Raw genomic sequence first — 20,856 nt, 5'->3', positions numbered from 1 at the left:
GGAGGCGGAGGTTACAGTGAGTTGAGTTTGTGCCACTGCAGTCACTCCAGCCTGGGCAACAGAGCAAGACTCAGTCTCAAAAAAAAAAAAAAAAAAAAATCCCTGCGCTGAAGCCAGGTCATTTGTGTCTCCTCTGGGCCTTCTGAACCTCCCTGCTGTTACCTATGATACCAGTCATAGAGGATTAGGTGATATTCTCTTTGATAATCTATATTATATATAATATCATATGATAATATATGATAAGCTTATCATATATGCTATGATATATATGATAAAGTAATCTATATTATACTGGATTGATCTGATTTATTTGACACAGAGAATAAGAAGCAGAAAATGAACTAGTATTAGGGGACTTCTGGCAGTGGACAAAATATTAGCTGCTGGTTTCATGACAAACAAGATTAAAAAACATATCCCATCATAAAGAGGTGCACATATTAGTCTGAGTCATACAAGGAAATGTTAAATAATACATATTATCTTTTGAATAAGGCAGAGAATTGTATAATATTTCAGAAAACCATTTTTTCAAAACAAAAAAATGCCTTTGAGGTGACAAATTTCAATTAATTGGAGAGAGAGCCAGTTCCTAAGTAATTATTCACCGTTGTTCTTCTGCGTAGTGACACTCACGTGCCGCCTCTGGTCAATTACTCCCTTCCACATTCTTAACTGTTGGGTCTTCCCCTTTCCCCCAGCCATTCTACTTCTCTGCTCTCCAAAGTAGGATGACCGACTCCCCTGGTTTGCCGAGAGCTTTTCCAGTTTCAGCACTGAAAGTCTTGCAGGCTGGAAAACCCCTGAGTCCCAGGCAAATCAGGACACTTGAACACCCAGTTCTTAAGCCAGTCACTCTGATAGTCTTATTCTACTTGTGCTTTGCAGGTACTACTTGGTAATTAGATATTTATCTTTTATTAAGTCATTACAACAACCCTCAGATAGTGATTCTAATCATTGGATCACTCAGCTCCATGGTCTGAAATATTCGGAAGAAACATTCAGGTTCTCAAATAAGCTGATCATGGACTTGGTTCTTTACTTGATTTAAAGTGTATGGAGCTAGCCATCCTTCATTTATTTATGTGTTTATTTATTTATTCACTCAAATTTGGGCAAACAAATATGATTCATTTAATCAGTTTTGCTAGCTTGAAAATGGACATTTCTAGAGGGAAGTTTGTTTTTTCTTTGCAGGTATGACCTGGGAAGCTGCTGCTTCTGAAGGCTAGAGCTTGGAGGTCTTGCTTTGCTTGTCACTCAAGACAGTCCAAGCAAAAGGACTCTGAAATTCCACCCCTGCCTTTTCTTTTTGTATACGTATTTAATGAAATAAAAAAATAGAGAGGAGGCCTGTATAACATGCAACTCACTGCCTGGTGTTACCATAACTGGTCTTGCTTAATTGTCTCAATTGCCCAGAGGATTGTGTTACACCTTTGGCTGCCTACCATGGGCACAAAGCAACAGTGTGGATGTGGTCGGGTGCCTACAGCTTGGTTAGTAACAGAATTTTGTGGTTTTGTCTGGAACAGACCTAAACAATTCCTCATTAATTGAAATTAATCTTAAGCTTGAAATTTACCCAAATCCCACAACCAGTGTTTGTAATTATTCTACCCCTTGTAAGTTGTTCTCTCTCACCAAACATTAAATGAGGAATATAAGAACAGGTTTATGAACGAGGCAAGAATTCTGCACTAATGTGTGCTGTGCAGACAAAAAGGATATATTTTCATTACTGAAAAGGATAAACACTGAAAAGCAGAAAGGTCTTAGATTAAATGGTGAGGCTTTTACTAAGAATGTGCACAAAAGGAAAGTGCATAGAGTAGTCATAAAAAGCACAGCCAAGTATTGAATGGCCTCAGTTTTAGTCTCAGCACAAATAATTCCTGTATGTACTTGGATAAGTTACTTAACTTCTCTGAGCCTTAGTTTCTTCATTTCTTAAATGAGGATAATAATAGAGCCTATTCCATAGAGTTGCTGTTAAAACTAAATTATTGAGTACTTAGAAAGGATTTAGAGTCATATTTGAAACATAAATAATAATAGCCATATTAAAGAAAAAAAAAGTAAGGCAAAACTCATATTTGAGAATGCAAATTTTCTCCACATTTCCTACTTGGAAAACATGTATTTATTTCAAATTTGCCAGAGAAAGTAGCATTTCCTCTGGGGCTACATATTCTTGGTAGCTTTGTGACCTGAAACGATATATAGTTTAGTGGATAAAACTAGGTTTAGATGCAGGTAAAACCAGAATCCAAATACTACCTCACTGGTTCATTAGCCTTAAAATTCAGACTGTTTCTTCACCTAAAACAGAGGTCAACACACTACTGGCCGTAAGTCAAATCTAGCCCACTGGCTGTAGATGTTAGTAACATTTTGTTGAAACAGAGCCATGTCATTTGTTTTTGTATTGTTGTTAACTGCTTTCACATTACAAGGGTGAATTTGCATCATTGACACAAAGACCCTCTGGTTTGTAAAGCCAAAAAATACTTACTGCCTGGCCCTTTACGGACTTATTTGCCAAGTCTTAATCTATAATACAAAATAATAATATCCTGATTTGGTTTCTGTGGGAATGAGATAAAATAATATGTAATGCAAGAACTCTACACATAGCTGAGGCTTGATAAAGAATAACTACATATTATCATTCATTAAACAGAGAATCAAAATCTAAACTTGATAATATTTTTGTTAGGTTTTTTTTTTTTTTTTTGCTTGTTTATTTGTCTTTTCTATTCCATTTCTACCTAGGCCATCTGTCCAAAAGCAAAATATGAGCTTGACTTCCTCTAACTTGAATTAAACTAATCTGCCACCCCACTGCACCTGTCTGTTGAGACAATTTCTATGGTTCTATTCATCTAACCTATCAGGGGTTTGGGAACACTTGCTTTATGTGTTTCTATGGTAATCATACAGGAAGCCCAAAGATTCTTGCACAAATTTGTTTTCAATTTTTAATTTTTTTATTTAGAAATAATAAAATAAGACGTAATATATAAAAATATGTACAATCCATGGTTTGTGCAGTACAACAGGAAGACTTTAGATACAAAAAGACAGCAATGGGAAAATAATAACTATCATGATTGTCAATGGCTAGGATTGTTCAGCTTGCCAGAGCCCAGAGCTAAAACCCAAAATTACTAGAAAAGAGATTCTACTTTGCTGAGGGTTGGGGATGGGCAGGTTAACTATGCCACACTTTTTTTTCTCACCTTGACATTATTAGACACAGAGTGAAAAAGAACTCACTGTACTTCTCAGGACAAGCTTTTGCTTTTACTGAGTGTTTTATTATAAAATATGAAGTGACATTTAGTAACGGCAAGGGAAATATGATTTAGGAAACAGAGCTTATCAAATAAACACCGAGAGTTGGGATAGGAGGGTATTGAGAAGACAGGAAGTAAAAAGAAGAAATAATGCATCAACAGAATAAAAACAAAATAAAACAAACTTCTCTAGGAATTTGGAAATGACAACAGTGCTATAGTGACATCCTTAAAATGTCTGATTCAAGTATACTCTTAGAGGGATAGAAAACTACTCCTTTCTCAATAAGCAAAATAGAATTCACTTTGTCTACATTTTATTTAAAAATAGGATAACCAGGAATCTATGGCTCCCTCCAAAAATATAGCGCCCTTCCAGATATGGGCAAAACTTTCTTTAAAAGGGAATAAAGCCTAAGTAAATTCAACAGGGAATCTGCTTGCAATAGAGAAGCAACACACATCTGGGAATCGACCCCAGATATTCATGGTGAGTCCCCTCCATCTGCCCTCTAATGACATGTGTATACTAATTAAGGAGACCCAGTCAATAAGGACAAATATTTTGAAGGTAAAATGCAGCAATTGATGTCGTGCATTACCTGTGTCTTGGCCCTAAAAAAAAAAAAAAAAAGAAAGAAAGAAAGAAATGCCATTTAAAGCTTGTAACTGTTAAAATGCTAATAACTAGAAAAAGGTTTCAAATGAACAGTCCATGCTGAAATAAATAACAGAAGAACATAGCAATACAAACCTTATAAGGCTGGTATATATTTGCTAAAACCATGCTAACCGGTAGCATATAGGTACTAGCTCTCAGAAATTGCTGCACTGAAATTATACTTTCTATGGCAATTATTTTTCTTTACAGACCTCTATTTACATTTGGCTTTAAATATGAAAATATCTGATAAACTTTATAAAATGTACACTTTAAAAACATAGCTTCTGCAAAATTTTCTTGAAAAAAAAAACAAACCTGTGCACCAGAAATTTTATATTTTTTTCTTTTTCAGAAATAAGTTGAAAGATTTCCCTCCCTCTTTCCTGCCCACCCCCCATACCCACCCCCTTCCAAATTTCTCAAGTCTTTTTAAGTGGCAGCACTGTGTGTTTAGGGGGAGTCCCTTTTTTGGTCACCCCCATTTGCCACTATATCTTCATTTAATTTACATATCACTGAATACTCTTTGGTTTGATTATTTTCCTTTGCAAAACATCATAATAGCAGCAGCTGAAGCCCTCAGTAACCTCTCACGGTCAAGAACCAAATTGGTGCCCCTTCTGTAAGTTTTCTTGTCCACTCAATCCCCAATTCCTCCAACTCTTTAAACACCTTCCCAAACCTGCCTTTACATTTGGATTTAAAACAACCATTTGCTTAACATCTCTTTCTTGGTTTCATTGAAAATAACACCTCGGTTTTCAAAGCCATCAAATCTGAAGGCTGAAATCAGCAGAAATTGTCATAGTTTTGCAGGCACAGCATTCAGATATGGCTGTTCGAGAACCAGAGACCATCACAAACATCAGTTTACAAAATACATGATTCTAGAACAAGCTGTTTTTTAATGGCATACAGGGATATAATACCATAAGAGAGTTGCTTTTGAGACTCCAATTAGAAAGAAAAGTCAGTAACCCCAGAATTCACAAATAGGAAACTTTAAATCAAAAAGAGAGTTCCATTATTGAGCTAGAGTGAGGAAAAAAAATGAGGTTTCTAGCAAGGCAGTCAGCCAGACAGGGGAGGCTTCTGGAAAACAACATGTCCTTCCTTAGTAAGCTGCTCTGGGGCTCCGCAGGAGACAATGCTTAGCTCATATTCAATCATAAGTATGCACATAGAAAAGGGGAATAACCTTTTTAGACCATCATCTCCTTTACTTGTGATTATGTTATTTTTATGTGTCTCTTTGACCCTAAAATACTGAGATATTTTCATTCCTACCTTCTTCCATTAAAAAAGGCAAGTTTCCTCTCCCTCCTAAATACTTCATCAAAGTGCTGCATCAAACTGGCTTGTCCACACCTCCCTGTTACCCCACTTTGGCATTCACTGCCCTATCTGGCACTGTGGGACTCAATCCAGACAGACGGATCAGAAGAACAAGGCTGGAGGCCATGTGTGGCATCTTTTCTAAGGTGAAGATGGGCTGGAAATATTCTGACAGTCGAGGCAATAAATTCAGCAGCAAGGGTTTAAACCCATTTCTCTTTCATGCTGGATGGCTCAGTTTTGAGAATTCCAGGATGCAAAGGAGGTCCTATGAAGATCTTATGAAATAAATTTGGAATGTGCAAAAGGGAAAGCCCAGATAAATATAAGAGCACATCACCATCTCGCACTTTACATGAGCCTGGCCAGCACTGCCTAGCAGGAAAGAATGGATGTTGATATTGCGTGTGTGTGAATTTTACTGCCCCTTTCTTCTTCTTCCTCTTGAAATAAAAAAGTTACATGAAAGGACAAAATTTTTAAAAGCACTACACTGACTAGACTCCGTGAGTATGATGCTCTATTTTCTGAATAAGGTGCAAAATGAACCGGCGGTTCAAGGTCTTGCTGAGGTTCAAAGTTATTGTCTCTTGATTTCAAGGCAGCCCATGGGGCTTTGTTTTCTTTTTAGTGTAAGCTCCACTGTGCAAAAATATGCATTATCTTTGGTATTTATTTTAGGTAGTCTAACTTAAAATTTGAGATAACCCATTAACATCATGGAGGAAAAAAACAACCACCCGGAGGCTACCATTTGGCTAGTGTTACATAATGCCCTTATGTAACAAAGAGCAAGAGAGAAAAAAAAAAAATCAATTCTAGCAAACAAATTACTGGCCTCAAAAAATCAGGCTCTCGTTTTGGCAGTTAATAGCCAAATACTTGCCACTTTGAAGCGCATCATGAGCTTTCAATAAAGTTCAACACTGACTTTAAAATTACACAAAAGAAAAACTACACTGCAACAAAAATACAAATTTGTGTTCATGTAGTTAGCAGCTTTTCAAAAATTAAGGCAGAGTCTTGCCTTTGTTATGCCATTAAAAACATCCTTGTTCCCTAAAGAGAAGCACTCTGGATAAATCAAATACCCAACCAAGGCTTGCCTGCAAGTTCAAGTTTTGGAAAAAACACAAAACAAAACATAAAAACCCATAACTTATTCTACAACATCTATGTGCCATCGGGTCACACAGAGGCATGGTTAGTGCTTTATGCTAATCATGGAGCTTACAGTCTTTCTTTGAAACCATTGTGCTTGCCTCAGTCCCTGGTGGCCGCTTGCTTGACCCATCTTGACCAGTACCGTCATCTGTATAACTGTTTTGGGCCTCTGACCAACAGACCACGTTGTAAAGTAACCATTCCAGAGAAGGAATCAGTCAGTCATATCTCCGACTCTCGCCGTAAGGGCCTGGGCTCTAGAGGTACACTTGCCTGGTTGTGAAGGTCTATGTCAGGGGGTGTGTCTGTACTAGTGCTTTCTGGAACTCCGTTTTCGCTGTCATCTTCCTCTTTGCTTGTGAGGGCAACTTCATTTTCATAGCAAAATGAATTCGCATTTGAGAGGATGTATTTCTTTTCTGCTAAGTCTCTGGCACTACAAAGGGGAGTGTTGGGGACTTCGTACGTTTTGTGAAACCTCGAATAGTCCACTTTGTAGTAGTGTTTCTCTTCAAAGAGCACAGGCTCATAGCGGTGGCCCCACAGGATTTCATTTGCTAGATAAGAGCTACGGCACTGAGTTGTCATGGCAGTGGCTTCCACCATGCCTTCCAGTATGACCACAATTTCAAAGTCTGCGTTGTCAATGTCCTGTTTACTCAAATCGTATAAAGGACTGTCTTCGTCTATTTCGTGGACGATAGTGATTGGGGACACCAGAAATATACGATCGATTCCACTGTCAAACCCAACATTGATGTCTATTTGATCCAGAGGGATATACTCCCCTTCAGAAGTGATTCTGGATTTAAGGAGCTGTGCTCGAACGTGAGCTTCCACCAAGTGGCTTTTCCGAAGATTACCCACTCGCCACATCAAGCACAGCTTGCCGTCTCTCATGGCAATCACGGCATTGTGACTGAAGACAAGAGTCTCGTTTCTCTTCTTTGGCTTTGCCATCTTCGCCATGACTGCGCCAATGATGAAAGCATCGATGATACAGCCCACGATGGACTGAAACACCACCATGAAAACAGCAATTGGGCATTCATCCGTGACACACCTGAAGCCATAGCCTATGGTTGTCTGGGTCTCAATGGAGAAGAGGAAAGCAGCCGTGAAGCTGTTGACCTCGGACACACAAGCTTTGCCCACTTTGGATGCATCCAGATCCCCATGGAGCAGAGCTATCAACCAAAACACACAGCCGAAAAATAGCCACGACAGAATGAAAGCCAGGCAGAAGATAACCAGCATCCACCGCCAGCGAATGTCCACACAGGTGGTAAAGATGTCTGCGAGGTACCGTTGCCCCTTCTCGCCCACGTTGATGAACTGAACGTTACAGTGGCCATCTTTCTTCACAAAGCGGCTCCTGCACTGCTGTCGGGTGTGGACTTTACTCTTTCCATTCCCAAAGCCATTTGCAACTGCCATGGTGGCCAGCTTCATGCCGTCTTCTTCCGAAGAGACGATGCTGTAGCGGTTGGTTCGCACACTGCCCATTGCTTCTGCTGGGGACTCCAGTGCTTCTGCTTTGGAAAACAGTCTGAGTTTTTGCAAAACGCTTTGGAGAAACAGTTTTGAATGTTCGGTGAAGACACACACACAAAAAAAAATGAGGAGAGATGGGTGTCTCTGGGGGCCTTGGGGTTCTACCAAGGTCTGTCTACTGACATACAGAGTCACTTTAATAACTCAGCTGACATCCAGAGAACATGTCCTGCAAGAAAAGAGAGATTGTGCATTACAAAATAAGCCACTCATAAAGAATTATACTGTCTAAGGCAATATATCCTAACAAAAACACAGAATTAAGTCAAGATAAGTATACTTTACATTTAATTATAAGGTTTTAAATTTCTTCATATCCTAAGCATGCTTTGTAAAACTTTTATTTAAAAGTATAAAGTCATTAAACAGAAGAGTTGTCTGTGACACTTGTTCAACCAAAATGTCAGGTCAGGTTCCCTTTCCCTTATTTTTGGCCAGTGATCTAGAATATTCTGTTATTCAAGTCTACCTCTCCGTTCTCTTATTCTCTTCTTTTGCCTGCCCCACTTGCTAGGATCCCTGTTAAGCAGATGAAAAACTTTCTGATTCCAAGATTTGTCACAAAATTTTTGGAAGCAGGACATGTTTAGAAAACTTTTCACGTGAACACAGCATTGGTATTCACTGAGTTGCATGTGTATTATGAGAGAATATTAGAACCCCTGATGACTTTGAAATGGGAAGACACTGATTATTTTGTTTAAATGATATAACTGAGCAGACTGGATAGGCAGAGGAAATGCTGGAGGAAGAAATTTAGATTCACACCTACAAATATAATAGTGAAGTGGATTCTGGTGTAGGCTTGACTGAGTGTATATCTTGAAAATAGAGGGAACTAGTGGACAAAACCTCCTATGATAATACTGACCCTATTGCTAATAATCATCTGAAATGGATCCCAGTTTCTGGATACCGTTTAGGCTTGCTTCATCACTTCTCACACTTTAAGCAACCACTGTGCAGAAATACCTGCTAACATCTCTATTAGTGCAGGTAATTCTGGCTTGAAGACTTTGAAGACGAAGTCTTGCTCTGGGGGATAGAAAGCAATTCTGTTGCCTAGCAATAAGAGTCCTGAAATTCTCCTGAGATGCGGCTGTCATGTGTAATGACAGGCTAGGAAGTAAGCACCATTGTGCCATAGAACCAGGTCTTCAGCAGATTGAGATAAGGCAGGAACTCATTTCATGTGAGTCCAGTGCTGTGTTCTCTCAGACAGAGACAACTGTAAGGACAGATTACAAATGCCCGTCTGCTTACTTTCACTTCCAGTGCTTTTGTTTGCTATAGGTTCCTATGGAGAAGGCACTCACCTTTACTTAATATGTGCAAATAGTAGTTCTCAGCTTTCTCCTATTGCCTCATTCTTCCCTAGGTAAGGACTATCTAGTTACTTTAACTTTCCATCTTCATTCTTAAGAAATTATTTTCCTTGACTAACTAACAAAAACCTAAAATTCTAAGGTGTTTTCTTTGCCAAATGTAAAATAACAAAACTAATATAGGTTAGAACTGAAAAATAAAGGCCACCCTCAACTTTCCATACAACCAAATCCTTCTCCTATATTAAAGGGGGGCAACAAATAACTCATGAAAAGAGTCAGGAATTTGTTGATGCCTGATAATGAAGACTCCACTTTTTTCTTCTCCTCTAAATCCATTAAGATTAAACAGTTAACAGAACCAATTTCAGCCAAGCCAGCTGCAAACAAATAAAGCAAACCATTCATGTTGTTTTTGTGCAATCCCTTAAAAAGAGGCAAGGTGCATTGCCTTTGAAAATGTCTTGTTACTGTCTTTTGACTTCTTCTTTATCCAAGTTATTATGCAAGAATGTGCCCCAACACATTTTTCCTGAGATTAGTCATCTATGAAAATTGCAATGTGTGTTACATTTTGGCAGCTTTTGACACCTAAATGATGCTCGGTTTGAAAGTGCCTTTGAATTACTTTATAAAAAGAAGTTGCTGTGCTTTCTTAACCTTCCACCTGCTTCAATGTTTTGTCTGCTTCCCTGTGAAGTTTGCAGTTGGACCAAGGAAACAAGAATCCTACCCTTCAAGGTTCTAGATCCTGTACATGGAAAGCATTTTTAAGCAATTACCTCATCTTAGTTGTCTCACATGAAATTGACAATCATTTCTAAACAGAGATAGCAACAACACCAAATGCAGGTGTACGTTTCAAAAAAGGGTAGAAGAGCTTCATTTAATGAATGCTTTGTATTCCTGAGTTCTGATTGACTTCAGAACTTTACATTATAAGCTGACACCAAGAAATTCCCTTTTCATGATTCAAAACAATCCTTCCATGTGAGTTACCATTAGGGGCCATGAGTAGACAGTCTCAAATTTCTTCTGACTTCTTTCTGTACTCCTTCCAGATTAAAACATAACAACCATATGAAATCTAAAGACTGAATTGTGACTTTCCAAAAATCTTGACCCCAGGACATTTGTTTGAATTCCACAAATCACACAATACCAGCTTCCTATGAATAGTTTTCCGCATTTAGAATCTCGAAAGTAGCCTGTATTGAGAGACTATTATTGTCTGATTTTCATTGCTAATAACAGAATTTGTTCCACATGTGGAGCATCATTTAGAAATTTTACCATTTCTTCCTGGAAAGAGAAAAAGAGGACTTTTCTGGCAAAATGAAAACTTTTGCCACTTCAAATAGATATGCCCTAAAACAGATTTATGTGTGTATACATGTGCATACGCATATGTATTCGGACTTTTTGTGGAGCTGATTACATAGCAAAAGTCTAGAACCTGTCAGGGTTTGATGGGGTAACAGTCCTAATGTTTTATGGTAAAAATTGCTTTTACTGTTAACCTGCCCACATGCCTGAGTGACTTTAAGCAAGCAGAAAACTTCCTTGCCTGCTCGGTTTCACTAGCAATTACCAATTCATGAGCAGCTGGGAAAAGCTATCATTAAAAAATAGGGCTTTCATGCAATTTTATTTCAAGCTTGTATTCAAAATAATGTTTTGAGATGCAATCAATTAGAAATAGATGAGAACACTAAGTGATATAAATCCAGAGAACTGAAATTTTAATTTGATAAACAATGTGTAAATTCCCCTTTCAGTCAAAATATGTAAGGGCCTAGATGTAAATTTCATGGACACAAATAATCATTTTTATCCAGGCCATAACCTATGATGTAGAAAGTATTTTTGGGAAATTGAGAGGATACATGTGGTGCTGTTCATGTTAAGACTATTTATAGGCTGAGCCAAAATTAAGCATAAGCAATGGAAAAAATAGTTCAGCGCTTCAAACTTAGGTAGATGTTAAAGGAGAAAGAGCTATGGATAAATATAAGGTCAAGGAGATTGCATGGTACAAATGGGGAATCTAAACTGTTTTGACTACATAGGTAATACTTCCAATATGGCTTATAAATAACTTTAAAAAAATCAAATAAGAATAAATGTGTCCTGTAATGTGGTCATGGTGTGTAATGAATAAGAAAGTTTCTAGGGATAGGAAAGAAAGATAGCAAAAGAAAATGTACTGGGCTGAGAGGTCTGCTAATGAGTGTTTAGAACAGCTATTCCCCAGTTGACGCCATATAGACCAGCCTGAGTGTGCTCTGGGCACATGTTGCTATGTGAGCACAACTGCTAGGAAAGCAACCTCTTAGAAGCTCAATAAACATAAGGGAGAAGGAGGGGAAAGTGGGAAGGGGTAGGGGGATACCTATCTATCTACGTGAGTCCCATGTCTGACATTTATACTCAACCGCGCTTGGCTTGTAGCATGGCTCAGTATTTGCATATGCTGAAAAATAGACATGTCTGGTAAACAAAAATATACAGTTAAAAAATCAATCTGTGCAGGTAGTTGTTGTCAATCTTTCAGGTTACGCAAAAGTCACATAAGGACACTACAGCTAACCAGCGATTCTGTAACTGAAGAGTCCGAAGGATGTAGAAAGACTGTGTTCTTTTATTTTTCTATGCCAAATTCATGAGAATTTAGATCAAATATTTCTTATGGAGACCAAGAATATTAAAAAATAAAGTGTCATCAAAATATGAGAGAGGAGGGCAGAAAGCTAAGTAAAATGACCTTGACCTTATTCTCACCCTTTCCACCATGCTTCAATTAACATCTCTTACACTTTCAGAGCACCAGGATTTTTCCAGATAATGGCAAACACAAATAAAACATTTGGAAGTGAGCAGGAAAACGCTAACAAGTGTACAGATAATGTACAGCAGACACAGAACAGTGGTCGGGAGAGGAAATCTGGCAGTCTATTGATTATTAATGTGAAAAGAAAACAAATGGTAAAACGCAATGTAGATTCTTTGCATATACAAAACAGGTTTTCAAATAACACCTTATTTCCTAACAGGTAAACTCTGAATTTAAGAAAATCACCAGAATTCACAGCCTGATCCTAGTGACCATCCTGCTGATATCCTTTCCCAGACACAGACATTAAACTGCCCATTTCCTATCATTTTTTTTCCAATTGTCATGATGAATCCATGCTATGATGCAATCTTTCTGCAGAATCAAGTCGTTTTGACTATTTTGCTTCCCTAAAGCCACACTGTCTTCAAGCTAGGTATTAATGCCATTATTACTAAACACAACAAATTGGTTAGGGGAGAGTAATATATAATGTGAAAGTTTTGCGATCCTCAGGCTCAAACCGAACTCAAGCTCCCGCTCTTCTTCCAGGAAGGCCACTTTGAGACACTTACTCTGTTTGAAACTCACAGTTATACTTGAAGCAATGACGAAAAAAAAAAAAAAAAAAAAAGCCAAGGATCAAAAATAGTGCTGAGCCCCAAGGTTTGCCAAGCTTTAAGACCAAGGCTAGAGACGCACCCCCAAACCAAATTCCCTATCGCCTTTTTTTTTTTCTTAGAGTGAGAACCGAACACAGACTCTCGCCCTTGCCTCCAAACCCAGTATCTCGCTACAGCTGGTGCATTGGAAGTTATGAGCACAAACAGATGCTGCAGAGAAATCTGTTTCTATTGCTCAACTGTTCCAAGCATGTCTCAGTATTTTTAGCTCTGGGGATGTTCTGGTGCGCACACAAACTATATAGGCATGATCTGGGACTCCGGAGCGTGGGTGAGCGCTACAGCAGTGTGACAGCTGGGCACCTCTGGAGCAGCGGGGCAGGGTAGGGTAGGGGACGGCGGCCAGAGTCCATTCCCCAGGACACACAGGCAGCGAGCAAAAAGGAAGAAAACACAGCAGCCCTTACCTGTTGCTGGCGCAGGAGCATGGGGACATGGAGTGGAAGTGGGGGGTACAGAGGCATGTAAGATCCAGTAGTTTGTAAAGAGCGAGTGAGCCAAAGCAAACCAGAATTCCCAAGACCCGGCCTGCCGGCGCCGGGAAGGCTGCGCGCTGGCCAGGGCTCCAGTGCGCTCTGCAATATCCTGGGCTCTTTTGAGGCGGTCCGTGCGACACCGGCTCTCCTGGCCCCGCCCCCGGCCGCCGCCGGCCAATCGCAGCGCGCCTGGCCGCGCGGCCGGCCCCGGGAACCGCGGCGGGGAGGGGAGGATGCTACGAGGCGTAGCCAGCAGAGGGAACCTGCCGCCGCCTCCTCCCCCTCCACCCTCGGAGCCCCGCCGGCCGGGGAGTCGGGCCCCGGCCTGGGAGGAGGAAGTTGCGGCCCAGCTGGGATAGCAGCAGGTGGGAAGCTCCGCGCCCGGCCGTTGCGGCTGCCTGATTGCAGCCTGGCCTTGAGCAAAGCTTCCTACCCCGTCTCGAGCCCCACGCACTTCCCGGTTCCCCTCCTTGGGGGGGCGCTGTGTCCTGCGTGCTCCTCGAGGGGGCCTGCGAGGTGCCAGCGCCCGGGAGAGACGTTTGCCACCGGGGCAGGACTGCTTGTCGGCCCCGGCGCGTCTCCTTCTCCCCTCCCTCTCTGCCGAAGCCCCCAGCCGAGGCTGCTGCGCGCGGAGAGGCCGCTGAGTCAATGGGGCGAGGGGCTGGGACGGGCGCGCAGAGCCCCCAGGACCGAGACGCTCGCAAGTACGGCCCCTGCAGCGCCGCTCGGCTGTCTCTTCACCGGACTGTTGGCGAAGTACTTACAAGGAGCCTAGGCTTCTCTGAAGGGGAGACGACTCGTTCCCTCTCGCCCTCTCCGCCCTCAATCTCTCCACCACCGCCCGGCACGCTTTGCTGATCTAAAATCAGAACAATTAGAGAGTAATGATTTTTCTGGAATAGCTACTCCTACAGACACTTAGATCTGCCCTCGCCTGAGCGCCTCCCAGCTCTCATTCCCAGCAGAGCCAGGCGAGAGCGCGCAGACCCCTAAAAAGCAACTTGAGTGTTAACTGGGTCTGGATTCTGAACTTTATAAACTAATCCGTACGTGCTCGCGCGCGCGCGCTCGCGTGTGTGTGTGTGTGTGTGTGTGTGTGTGTGTGTGTAAATCGAAGAGTAAGTGTATATTATTTCTGAGTAGTTCGGTGTCCTAACTAAGCTTTGCTCCTAAAGAACAGAATATATTTAGGAGGCTTTCCTTCCACTAAATTTTTTAAAATGTTTATTTCCTCTAGCGATCAAATATGTTGTTTGTGCAGCTTATTTAAACCTCTACAGGCCTCTTTGAGCCGCTAAACTAATTCGGCAAACTAGCTGGTATCGTGGACGGCGCAGTCGGGGTGGATTTTTGTGTGTAGGAGACGTGAGCTGACAATTAAAGGAAAGGTTCCGCGCGCGTCCCCACCTCCCAGCCTCATATCCACACGTGGCCCCTAGGAGGTGCTGGTGAAATATGGTTGCTTAGGCTTTGCAGATACGCACTTAATCCTGCCTTACGGAGTGTGCCTCTTTTCTTAGCACTGAGCAAGGTACTTAAATTAAAAGGGTGTGCGATAGACGAAGTACTCAGTGTGGCTGCTCTGAAAGCCAAATGGCGATGTGGTTTCTGTTTATTGAGATTATGCTGCTCACCAAGCCCTGTTACCAACTCTGTTGCCACGCATTTGGGAATAATGCTTGCCCTAAGGGAGGTCTACTTTAACATTTATTTAGTTATGTGTTATTTATAAACAGGTTGAATTAACACTGTAAAATTGATGGATGTTAAGAACCTAGACTGTACCCTAAAGCTAAAAGAACCTGAGGATTGACAAGTTAACTCTAGATTAACCAAAAGATAATGGACGAGTTAACAGCTCAGTTCAATAAGCTTCTTCTGACATATGCTTCCTCCTGGACTTCTAAGAAACAGGCCAAAAGTTTAATTATCCCTTAAAATACGTTAAGCCCAAATGGAAAAAGAAAATTAATCACTTATAGATTTTTTCTTCTTTATTATGATTCAGTTGGTACATCTGCAGATGGCTAAGAATTTTCCAAGCCGTATGCATTCAGAGAGGCAACACTTTCTTTATTCTTGTTGTTCCAGGTAATGAGCTCTCTTTGAAAATCAGTCACTCACTCCGAAAGGGATGCCATTTTTATGCAGGTTGGATTGAAATGATTTTGCTTTAGTCGTCTATTCTAAATAGCATGAATACACCACAGGCCAAGATAGTTTCATAGGATAGGAAAATCCTGGTCTCTCTCGTCAATTATCAGCATCACATCCCCCAACTTCTCTCCTCCCAGGGGACTGAAGGATGCTCAGCAAGGCTTACTTCTTGAAGGAGAAGGTTCTGGAAAAATTAATGAGTTGAATTCCAACTTTCCAATCTAAGTAGAATCATTATCTTAATTACTTAGCTAAATAAGGAAGTATGAAGGATTAAATTTTGCAAGTGAAATTTTCTAAATGCATGGTAGCATTGAATAACTCTTTTGCTTTATTTTTAAAAAGGAAATATAAATGCATTTTAATTAATAAATGACTTTTCATCACGTCCCTGTTAGGAAAATTCCTGTGTGCCAATGCTTTCAGTGCTTGAATTAATATATCTTTTCAAGTGATGCGTGATACAGATTTCTCTATTCAGAGTCTATCTTTTTTGGCCAAGTCAGGCCTTATTTAGCAAAAATCCCCATTAGTCTTGGATATGAATGCAATTGGGTGTTGAGATCCATCTGTGGATTAAATTTTTCCAAGGAAATGACAGTTATGCTCTTACTGATTCTCTCCACGGTAACCACCTATAACATTAGAGCCAAATATTAGTCACAATCTGGATCTGCAGTCAGATTGTGAATAGCTGTGTGACGCAGAAGGTGATTGTTTCACTAGAAGCACAAATCTTTCTTTTGCATTTATATAAAGATGCCCAACAATTAGACGTATTTTCAGACTTCCATTAACCATATATATATATATATATATATATATATATAGAGAGAGAGAGAGAGAGAGAGAGAGAGAGTGTTCAATTTCACATAAATGGTAAAAAACTCCTGGCATTTGTATCCGATGGATATTAACCACTTTCTAATCTTAAAAGTGACAATCAGTAGCAATAGATAATAAATAAATCATTGTCAGATTGCCCTGAAATGTAGACAGGATGAGTTTGCAATCTGCTGCTATGAGAACAAGCCACTTACTGTGGTATTTTAAGGGATTGTATGCAAGCTTACTTATCAGAAAACAGTTTTGGCCTTAAGTTTCACTTGCCACATTGGTAATATTTAATCTTCATATTAAATTCAATGAATGTATTTGTTGAAATAACTACTTGGTACTTTGGCTACATGCTAAGTGAGGTGAAAGGTGGAAGGGTTCTAGGGGCAGAAATTCCTGTCCTTAGGAGTTCAAATGTCCAATTGAGAAGACAGACAAGGCAGAAGGAAACATTTAAATGATCAAATGACAATATAAGGCAGCTTATGATTAAGCACTAAAATGGATCAGGCAACAATTAAAACAATAATTTTAGAGAGATTTGAAGAATGGAATGAAGCAGGATTTATGGGGAAGTCTTTGTAATGGAAGATTTAATAAATATGACATATTACTATATATAGTGATATTAAGGATGCTGAAAACGCATCAGAAGACAGGAGTATCTCCTCATTCAATTAATTTCACAAATGCCTGCTATGCTCCCAGACTTTTCTATATACAGGTAATCAAGTGTATAAATTATAAGTCATTTCTAAGAATAAATGTCAGTTACATGATGAAATGAAAAGAACAGTATGTGTTAGTATAACTTTTGATAATTACTTAATGTGATTATAATAAACATAAGCTATTTCATTTTTTGCCTGCAAGACAGTAGGCCTATCAAGGTACAGTAGAGCATTTTCCTCCACATTAAATGACCCTAGACTAAGCTTATTTAAGACTTTTTGCTTGTTTTTCCTCTCCGTCAATGTGAGCCTTCAGTTCTCATTTTTGCTTCTGATAATGTACCTTTAATCTGTCAGGCTGTCACCATGCTCAGCCTAATTTGTTGATTCTAATCTGCACTGGGCTGAGAAATTATGTAACCAAGGTTGCTGAAGTAATGTAAAAGCAAATATAATTTAACATATCTAAAGATGCATTTTTGAAGTCGTATGAACAGATGCTGAATTTGGAGTTACCTTCGCTTGGTCAACTTCTATTTTGGGTAACAAAGCTTCAATATTTAGATTTATGGAATCTATTTTGCTTCTCAGAGCATTTAAATAGCTTAGTCTTTGTATTTGCTGTTATAAATAGCTGAGGAAAACTTCTGAGTAAGTGAGATACCCTTGTGTTTGCAACTATTCATATGTTTGTATGTATACATAAAACAAAATCATACGCTCATTTATTGAGAAAATAGTTGAGCGCTTGCTTTATCCTTATATTATTATGACCTTTATTTTCCATCGAACATGTTAAAATCAAAAACAGTAAGTGGGGCTTTAAGAAGCTCACACTTCAGAGCATCCATGTTATTATTTAGTAAATTACCTCTTCTCTCATGCTCTGGAAGACTTCATTTATCTCATGTGAGTGAGACGATTACCCTCTGAAAATGCCATATTCATTTTAGGGCCAGACCCTACATTACTATGTTTCTTGATTCAGTGATTACAATGATCATTTCATCTGTTTTTTTTCTGGTATGCATTAGGTCTCCCAAAGGTAATGACCTTACAGCCTCGATTTACCCTCTATAACCACAAATGGCAGTTCCTTAGATCAGGTAGCCCTACCATACGTGCAGGTCATTGGTTAGAAGAGGTAGACCAGCTGAGAAAATGTCAATCATTATGCGTAGACTCCTCATTACCACTGGGGAAAAGCAAGCCATATAACTGGAAGGGTGTAGTACCACTATTTAATCATAGTAATTAAGCAATAATAAGAAGACTAATAATAAGCTAGCATATATGGAGGGTTTTCCAGACAACAAACACTGCTTTTGTGCTTTACAGGATGTGCTATCCTGATGTTGTATATTGCACGTACATTTGCATGGGAAAATAATGAAGCCAGGGAGGATAGGAAGGAAGGAGGAAGTAGAGGAGACAAGAAAATATTCATTAGAAACTACTGGTTCTAAAGGAGACACAAACCCATCAGTAGCCACCAGGGAAAATGAGACTGCCACCAGCATCCATAGTCCCCCCTCTACAGCACAGTGAGAAATGCTTTCCAGTGAGAGATGCCACAATTAGCAAACTGAATCCAATGTTTAAAACACCTGTTAGAATGTCTCTTTGCTTAACAATACCTCTTTGGAAGATCATTAAGAGTCATACAACTTGGCTTTTTCCAGAACTTACAAAAACAAAACAAAAAATTAAAACAAACAAACACAAACTTCAGACAGCGAAAGCTAGTCACTATTGTAGATATTTATGGAATATGCCACAAGTTATGAAGAAAATGCAAAACATATTTTGAGTAATGTCAACAACACTGTAATGATACTCTTGAAAGAAAATGTACACACTTGAATGCCTAGATTTTGAGATATGGGCTTTAAGAGCTTGTAGGTTTTTTAAAAGGGTATTTTTGGTATTTTTTAAAATTATTGCTAAAATGATGCATGTCTATTTTGGAAAATAGATAAGCATTTTAAAATGTAGAAGAATGTTGATAAATGTGGAAAATAATATAAGTTCATATTTCCACCACTGTAAGACAACTATTATAAATAAATGTTTTGATATACCTTTCTCCTTTTCCTCTATTTCTAAGTCTATGTTTTACAATTTAAAAAAAATTAACCTACTTTTTTTTTTTTTTAAAGATGGGGTCTCACTACATTGACCAAGCTGGTCTCAAACTCCTTGCTTCAAGCTGTCTTCCAAACTCAGCCACCCAAAGTGCTGGGATTATAGGCATGAACCACTGCACCTACTCTCTATAATTTTAAGATCAATTGTGTCATATTTTTAATACACGAGCATCACACTTGTTATATTATCTAAACATCTGTCATGCAATTAAAATTATTTGAAAGTATATATTTTAATGATCACATATATTTTATGAACTATAATTGTCACTTATCCTTATACCTTTATATTCAGTTTTTTTTTAACCCATATAAGCATGAATTGCCTGGACTTGGAGATTTTTTATCTTCATATCTTTCTCTTTTCTTATAGATTTGTGATGTGCAATTACTAGGTCAAAGCTTATGAGCTCTTAAAGCTTTTTTTTAGTGCAGTCCTTTCTGATGAAATTCCAATGCATTGAATCTCAAGGATGTTCTAAATTATGTGACTTTGATGATAGTAGCGGTATTGCCCAGTGGGGAGAGGTTGAGCTTTGGGTCAACTTGACACGTGTTTGCAACCTCCCACTTACTAGTTGTGAAAGATTGTTATAAGAATGAGAAATAATATATGTAAAATTCTTACCACTTTGTGATCACCTAATCAAAGGTATCTATTTATTCAATTACTATTGCTGCTGCCGCTAATGATGATGAAAATGCTAAATGAATAAATTAAACATGTTAGCTATGATAATAAGACATGCATACAAAAGTCTATTAATCAATAACTTTATGTATTGCTTAATTAAGTACAAAAGTCATAAATGAAGAGGTAAGCATCGGAGGAACTTAGCAACATATTAGTTCTGTATTTGATAGTACAGGTTGACATGAAACAGAGAAAAAAGTAAAATGGATTTTACAATTGATCAGAATTTGAACAAATTCATAAATGTATTTAAAGAAATATTAAGATCGAACATTAAACTTGAACTAGATTTTAGTCTTTTAAGGCAAAGATGCTGAACTGACACTTGATTCTTGACACAGGGAGAGACCTACAGATGACTGAGCAGAAGGATACGATGTGTAAGTAGGGCTGTTGGAACATTAAACAGTCATTTCTTCTTCCGTTGCTTCTGGCTGCAGCCCTACCATGTTATCTTCACTTCCATTTTTGTTTTCTTAATATGATTTCCACATTCCAATTTTTACTTAAAAGGAAATGGAGATATAGAAATTGTATTCCATCTCCTCATGTGAATGGGACTATACATGTGGATTTTTAGCCTGCTGATACCAAATTCAATGCTTATTCCTCTACTTTCTGCAGAGTATAACTTTTGCTATCATCTTTGCTCAGACAAATCTAGAAACCTAAAATAAGACCTCTATTTTTCAAAGCCACTTTCTAATTCTCCCCCACATATCCCCCACATTATTTCTCTCCTAACTCTAAAATATATGAAATTTGAATTTTTGCTCCTTATGCAGGACTCAATTCCAAATGCTTGGCTCAATTTTCATGCTTCCCTGTGCAAGAGTTTCTTCCATTTTAAAAATAAATTTTATCAGTATCTATGGGTTTAATTGAATGTTTCCTTCATCACTGACCAGCTTCCATTATGTAGGCACTCATCCTCAACTGAGATTTAATTCCAGTCTTCCAATAAATTTATGTTTTAATATTCAAAGCCCTAGTGTATAAGTTACAAATAAA

The 20,856-nt window shown here is 38.9% G+C and overlaps 1 protein-coding gene across 2 annotated transcripts; it reads right to left on the bottom strand.

The window, feature by feature from the left end:
• Positions 1-2,981: 2,981 nt before the first annotated feature.
• KCNJ2 (potassium inwardly rectifying channel subfamily J member 2) lies at positions 2,982-14,287 on the bottom strand. 2 transcript variants are annotated; one of them, XM_017535599.2, is made up of 2 exons: positions 13,271-13,450; positions 2,982-8,191 (listed from the first exon to the last, which is right to left on the bottom strand). In XM_017535599.2, the coding sequence occupies exon 2, from the start codon at positions 7,972-7,974 to the stop codon at positions 6,691-6,693; it is 1,284 nt and encodes a 427-aa protein (XP_017391088.1). In that variant the 5' UTR covers positions 7,975-8,191; positions 13,271-13,450; the 3' UTR covers positions 2,982-6,690. The 2 variants fall into 2 exon arrangements, with proteins under 2 accessions (XP_017391088.1, XP_037596915.1); XM_037740987.1 differs by lacking the exon at positions 13,271-13,450 and adding an exon at positions 14,104-14,287 and having other exon boundaries at positions 4,507-8,191.
• Positions 14,288-20,856: the final 6,569 nt, after the last annotated feature.

Source organism: Cebus imitator, unplaced genomic scaffold (genome assembly GCF_001604975.1).
Source record: "Cebus imitator isolate Cc_AM_T3 unplaced genomic scaffold, Cebus_imitator-1.0 Scaffold93, whole genome shotgun sequence".
Taxonomy (NCBI): domain Eukaryota; kingdom Metazoa; phylum Chordata; class Mammalia; order Primates; family Cebidae; genus Cebus; species Cebus imitator.
This window is presented reverse-complemented; position numbering and strand designations above follow the sequence as displayed.

Coding starts and splice junctions, on each gene's coding strand:
- KCNJ2 (XM_037740987.1), bottom strand. CDS start 7,974: ATGGGCAGTGTGCGAACCAACCGCTACAGCATCGTCTCTTCGGAAGAA.